Source organism: Pteropus vampyrus, unplaced genomic scaffold (assembly GCF_000151845.1).
Source record: "Pteropus vampyrus isolate Shadow unplaced genomic scaffold, Pvam_2.0 Scaffold88, whole genome shotgun sequence".
NCBI classification, from domain to species: domain Eukaryota; kingdom Metazoa; phylum Chordata; class Mammalia; order Chiroptera; family Pteropodidae; genus Pteropus; species Pteropus vampyrus.
This window is the reverse complement of record NW_011888869.1, coordinates 4,877,069-4,884,197: the sequence shown is the minus strand read 5'-3', so window position 1 is coordinate 4,884,197 and position 7,129 is coordinate 4,877,069. Positions and strand designations below refer to the sequence as shown.

General features: G+C 32.7%; 1 protein-coding gene across 1 annotated transcript in view; it reads right to left on the bottom strand.

The window, feature by feature from the left end:
• TLL1 (tolloid like 1) overlaps nucleotides 1–7,129 on the bottom strand; it is a 171,693-nt gene that overhangs the window by 80,308 nt on the left and 84,256 nt on the right. Inside the window, exons 3-5 of the mRNA XM_011363716.2 lie at nucleotides 5,285–5,365; nucleotides 3,682–3,834; nucleotides 3,041–3,158 (exon numbers count right to left, since the gene is read on the bottom strand). Coding sequence (XP_011362018.1) covers nucleotides 3,041–3,158; nucleotides 3,682–3,834; nucleotides 5,285–5,365 — 352 coding nt within the window. The remainder of the gene's footprint in view (nucleotides 1–3,040; nucleotides 3,159–3,681; nucleotides 3,835–5,284; nucleotides 5,366–7,129) is intronic.

Below are 7,129 nucleotides of genomic sequence, written 5' to 3'. Positions count from 1 at the left end.
AAAAAAAAAACAGTTGTAGTTTGACCCCTGACATACTAATTATTACCATGGCATAATTGCTTCAGCTGACTAATATAGGCTCTTTCTTTCACTTAGCAGAAAATCTAAAGTACTTAAAAAATACTGTAAGATCCGACATGATCTTCACACACAAACATCTTACCATACAGATGTCATCTCTTACTATTGCCCCTGTCACTCTACTCAAACCATGCGGTCCTTGCTGTGCCTTGAGCATGCAGGAGTGTTTGTGCTCATAGCCTTTTTGCTGCTTATTCCCTCTGCCAAGAACTCTGTTATCCCAGATAGCCATATGTCTCATTTCCTCATCTTTGCACAAATGTTCTCTATCATACTTAGATTGCTTTGCTTTTTGTCCTAAAATTTATGGTCTATTATTACATTTTACATTTAATTTATTTTCATGTTTTTGTTTTTCTGCCTCCCCACCCTAGAATGTAAGCTTTCTGTGCTTTGTTCACTGTTGCATCTCTAGCCCCTAGAATATAGCCTTGCACATAGTAGAGCTCAATAGATACAGAGAACAGATGGGTGGCTGCCAGAGTGAGGGACTAGAGTGTGGGAGAAACTCATGAGAGGGTTATAAGCTACAAAATTCTTTGGAGGAATTAGTTATTGCACTAATGACATGTATTTTTGCAAAATAATGATTTCCAGTTATAAGATAAATAAGTTCCAAGGCTGTAAAGTACATGTTCTTTAATAGTTCTTTAAATTCTTACAGCCTTCTATTTTAGGATTACACACAATGTCCTTTAGCCAATGTGTAAATTTTCAACATTTCCTTGGTCTCTACTTGTAAAGCAATGTGCTGGGTGTCATGATGGCCACGGAGATAAGCTACCTGCCCTCATCACTGTTGAAGGTAGACAGCTGAACCAGCAATGGAAATGTAACTATTATAGCCGTGGATGGAGCAAAGTCCCACTCTGGGCAGCTCAGAAATGAGTGAGAATAAAATATCTGAAAGATTTCCAGCGGTGAAAAAGAAAAGTAAAGGTATTTCAAGCAACTAAGATATCACAAGCAAAAACACAGAGAAATGATAGTGAATGAGGAAAAAATAATTGAGCAAGATAAAACAAGTGAAATATAAAACTTTGAAAAGAACTAAATGAATAAAAGAAAATGAATATAAATATGAATTTGTTATAAACAGAAATTAAACAATAAAATAAAAAGCAATTAGTACTTTAGATGTTTACAAAATCGAAGAGTGGGAAAGAAGAAAGACGTAGTGATCTAAATACATCATGTATTTAGAAATATGTCAGCTGTGCTATATCCAGTCCTATTAGACACCAGAAGGAAAAAAGGACAGTTTAGATATGGATTTTTAAATATGAAATAGACATGAAGAACTAGGAGGCTTTCGAAAGTAACCGAACCATATCAAGTTAAAATTAGAAAAATTTAGAAGAAAACATTGCTTGAATAAGTCATAACTAAAAATTTGTGGCACTATCGAGAAATGTATAAAAGGTAATAATGTATAATTTTTGTTTATGTCACTCAGGGCCAAATTAAAATCCATTACTTTAAAGTTAAGTTAAATAACCTAGGAAAATATGGTAGCACAAAGCCAGATGACAATCACTTCCATACCTACTAAAATACATCTTTCCTCCCCCAAAATACATGTCATTAATGCAAGAACTAATTCCTCCAAAGAACTTAAGCATTTCTTTTTATTTTTCTATATTAACTATACTGGAGGATATTCAAATAACTGATTAGAGAAATATTCTCCTTGTGAAAGAATTTCAGGTAATAAACGTAGAAGGAATAAAAAAAAGAACATAAGAAAATCACTATTTTGTAATGATGGGAACTTTACCTGGCTGTCACCGCTTGAATGTACTAATCAATTGTGGCATCACTAAAGTGGCAGGTCCAGGCACATGGACCTCCTGATGTGATGCAGTGTAGACAGTACACCTTATCAAATATTTTTACCAAATAAACAAAAATTGAAGTTGGATTTAAACAACTATTTAAATATAAGTTCCAATGAACTGGAATACAGGAGTGAGAAGTTTGAAAACTTTCACAATAAAAAGTATTTCAAAGTATACAGCATTGCTTGAAGAACCACTATTACTGTAGCTTGGCTAGATTATGGGATTTGTGGAGAGATGTGGTGGCATAAGAATCTGTAAACGGAAGTTGTGGTAAGTTCATGGCATTCCTTAAATGTTATATCAAGGAATTTGGATTTTATTCTCAGGCTAGCATTTCCCAAAATGTGTTCCAAGAGACCGAAGTATGTTTTTTATAAGGGTGACATGGGTGTATTCTCTTTTGAAATAAGCTTACAGAGCACTGTATTCTCTAAGCCTTTGAATTGGTCAAACACTAATAATGCGTATTGGCAGACTGCCATAGAAACAGCTATCTAAATTTTGCACAGCATTTTCACAACTTACAGAACAGTTGTTTTGGAGAGAGAGAGTATAGTCGTTACCACTCTATAAGAAGCACATCTAGTAAACATCATTATAATAGGAAGAAACACTAAAGAATTTCAAAAAATGTGGTTTCTGGCTGTGACCAGTATTTTATGAAGCTAATTCTAGTAGCAGTGAATTGGTGAGACAAAACAGGAGAGCTATTGGAATAGACTAGGTGTGAAATGACATAAATGGACCAGGGCACATGGAACAGAAGCGGAAACTAAAAGACATAGTGAATATCAATAGACACTTACTGCATAGATTTTAGAGGAAGCACAACAGAATCACTAGGCAATGAATGATACTGAAGTTTCTAACTCAGGTAAGTGAGACATTGGCAATGTCATTGTATAGTTAGAACACGAAAGTGGCTGAGGGGAAAGAGGAATACACTTGAGGTAGATGCACAAAGATCTGTGATCAAAGAATATACTTATTGAAAATATAATAATTTCTTATGTAAAATTCATACTGTCTCATGGGCAAAATACTAAGCAAATTGTAGGAAATGAATCCTACCTGTGGATTTACTTAATTTACTAAAGTCATTCCCTGTTTCCACTTACCCACATGGCCTGTATGTAAATACAATGTAACTCTCTTCATCGCTTCTTTCAATGAAAGTCACACATGTGTGCTTTTCCCAGTGCCTCATGGCCTGCTTGAACATGGCTCGCTGGCTGCCTGGAAAAATGGTGCAACATTACTAAAACAGTGTCTGCCTCAGAGACAGGTGCTAGATGCTGGCTCCTCCATCACTAGTCTGGCTGGGCAATTCGGATGTCACCACTGTCATCAACCAAACACTAGCCTAAGAGCACCACGAGTGCGTCGTCGTTAAGAAAGGACACTCACTCTATAATTGGAAGGTTAGAGCTTACTATGTGTACAAATATGTGTGCACAAGGCTCTATAAATGGACAGACATTCTTCCTGTCAGTTGAAGAGAAATCGGCCTCCAGATTTAATGGGCACATTTAAAAGTCAGTTTAAAAACCAGAACAGTACTTGAGACTCTTAGAACTCAAGACTAAAGATGTTTTTCAATTATAGCACATTCTATACTAACAAATGAGGTGAGGAGATTATTTCTCAAGTTTGATTTAATAGTATGTTTTATAAATTAATATTTTATAAAAATGTAGTCTTAATCTGAATGCTAATTATTTATTTCTTTTTTACAATAGACAGGCTGGGAGTATCTTACCAGTGAAGTTGCCTCCTATAACATATGGAATAACGCCTCCAGGCCATATTCTGTCTGTTCTTGACGTAGCAGCTCTAGGAACTCGATTTTTCTCATTTTGCCCTGAGAATTTTAGAGGTACTTTTTCCTTAACTGTGTTGTTTGGCTCCAAGCCTGCAGTGACATTTAAAAGATTCTGTGAAACAGAGTCCTCGGTCAGGAAATCATTTACCTCTTAAAGGACAAAAGTTAAAATGTCTTATTTACATATTTGTATAAGTATGCCTGAAGTCAAAACGCATCAAAGAAAAGCTTCGTGTACATTACATACTAGAAGAAAGCATTAAAATATTTAAGTATTTCATGTCAAAATACCATTTCTTATCACTCTCTGAGCAAATTTTGATGAATTTTCATACATCAGCCTGTAGCAGATAGAAGTCAGGGAGACTTGTAGGCGACAGAAAAATTCTTTTACGTAAGGATTCTACTTTACTAGATCACTAAGAAATTCACCACCAGAATAAAACAGACATTGTTATAAAGTCCTATGCTATTCAAAACTCTTTTTACTCCTGCTAAGTCCTTAATCCTTTATTCAGGATAGATATTCTGTAGTACAGATTAAAATTATAAATATTACATTATAGAGACAATAAATGAAACAACATTAAGATAGACAAAGCTCAGACTTCTGAGACAATGTGCTATCTATCTCCATTCATATGTCCCCTGGAACACAGCATATCAGTACACAAGGTGAGCAGGTTAACATAAAATAGTCTATTCTAGAGCAGCTTTCAAATCTGTAGTAGTTAACTTTTGTTGATAACCTTTCTTAAATTTCTGTTACTGTTTTATTTTTCCTAAATTTGCATAATTATTTTTTCTTATTCATCCATCACTGTTGACACAAATATCCTACTACTAATATATCCTTCAGACACAATAAATATTGAATATATGCCCCCTATGTCAGTGTCCCTAACATGTCTTTTTAATATCCTAGAGCAAAGCATCTTTGCTTGGGAAAATTAATATTTGAAAGTGTTTACTTTCAAATATTTAATAATAATCCATCAATTTAAAGGGTGTTAGAATATGAACTTTGAACATATTTTTTAAAAAACAACTCAAATCTACTAATAGGGGTTAATAAATTCAATACCATAAATATTAACTAATTATAAAACCAGAAGGCAGTTCAAAAAATGTTCACCTATTTTTTAATCTAATAAATCAGTTTGTCAATTTACTTTAAGTAAATTTTATTTCAAAACAGCCATAATGGTTTTCATTTGATTAAAATTGATGTAGTTCCATGCTTGATAAAAACACCTTAGTGTGATACTCAATTTACTGGAAATAAATATCAACAATAAAATAAATACTTAATACATTTTAACAAAGAGAAACTGAAAATAAGTTAACAAAACATTTCAATTGCACAAATTAAGTTCTAAAAAACTCGCATCAAATATCAACTAACAAAATAAAAATAAAGGACTCTTTCTTAGTATATGCTCTTCACATACTTTGCATCATAATGGCAAACTGAACTGCTATGAGTATAATATTTACTGTACATCAAGTCAAGCGCCTGCAACTTTAAACATTGATATACCAGAGCCAATTCTTCTTATCCTGTCTATAAGTTGGTAGAGGGCCCCTCGTTTCTTTGACATACTGTGGTCTCCATATCCACCTTAAAGAATAAAAGAAAATAGTTAAGTTAAACTTACTGTATTTGAAAGTTTTGTAAATAAACAACATTGATAGGCTACATTGATTTTTCTTTGAACATCTTTTTTTTATGTGATCTTAGAGAGTTAGAGTCATGAATATCCATAAAATCTTAGAAGAGGATAAAAATTCTACAATAACAAATTTTGGTAACTAAAACCAAGGCAGTGGGGGAGATCCAGAGAGCAATCTACATGACTTTATTTGGACATCACAGAAATTGAGTCATCTGTTGACAATTTGAGACTTTTTTCTTCACTGCGACCATGACATCACATAGTGTTAAAGAAGATGACAGCAAGTTGTTCTGCCCTGTTGATTGCATTCCAGCTATTTCCCCATTGCAAACTGAATACTTCAGATGCCAAATCAGCAAATGTAATAAAAACATAAAAACAAATGTATGGTCGAGCGTTGCTCCAAAGCTTTGATCAATTTTAAAATATTACTAAAAGCATATATTTTATAATGTATTCAAATACATTTTGAAAATTAGTTTCTATAATTTATAAAAACCAATAACACATAATTAGAAAAAAGTCACAAGGTAAGACAAAAAAGATGTTCAGCACAAAACACATTCTGTAATGCTACGTAATTTGCAAAATTTATAAAAATAGATGTAAAGAATTTGTAACTCAAAAGGTAGAGGAGAGGGTCAGAGTAAGGAAATATATCATTTCATAATTTTAACAACAAAGACTAGAAAAGGTAGATTCCTGTCATAAGTGAGAAAGATCATTTGATGAAAATTAAGTCTTCCGATTCTCATTCCAGGAACTTAATAAAATGCTCTGACAAATCAACTCCTATTCACCCTTCTTCCGGGACAAATAATAGACAAATAACAAAAAGGTATCACTCAGTAAACAATGAATGACCGATAATGGTATCAGAACAAGTGCAGATGAATTTGTACTATTAAGAGTATGTGGCTCGTGAGTATCTTTGGGCTAAGACAATGCATGAGGGCCAGAAATCCATGAAAACAGCAAACTGTTCTTAGACTTTGAACTATTTCCTTCCAGTATCTGTTTTTCCCTCCTTTGAAATTAATACTGAAACTTAATTACCTAGGAAGCTATTAAAAAAAAACCAACAACAATAAAATTACCATATAAGGCCCTTATAGGAAAAAATCAATTAAGACCTTATAAGGTAAATAGGTTAACGTGCTTGTTCACTGACTAACAATGCTTAATTATCTGCATTACATGGTCACATTTTTGCTGTGCCCCTTGAGAAAAATTTTTGAAATTTTTTTCATTGAACATTTTAGAAAGATGAGGTAATACTTAAATGTATTCATTCTTAAGCAGTTATAAGAAATATTTTTAAAAGATGGCATCTATGTGTTTGAACAGACTCTTACGTAACAATTATATTTCATATTAAATAGGACTGAAACACATATAAATAGATTTAGAAGGAAGCTAATTGTGAGAAAAAAAGAAATGTCTTAGAATTAAGGTTATTATAAGAATAAGAGTAATTACAAACTTGAAAGAACCGATGTTTCAAGACTATTAAAGTAAATAATGTATTTATACTCAGGAATTTTGAATAAGTTTTATAGCAACTGAAGTAAAATTCTGCGGAGGAAGTTCATTGAAATGGAAAAAAGGAAATTAATAAAATAGGTTGTTATTTCTCACATATTCTAAAAACTAAATAAAAATATACTAACTAAATAAATATTTATGGGAAAGACAATAGATTTGAAATG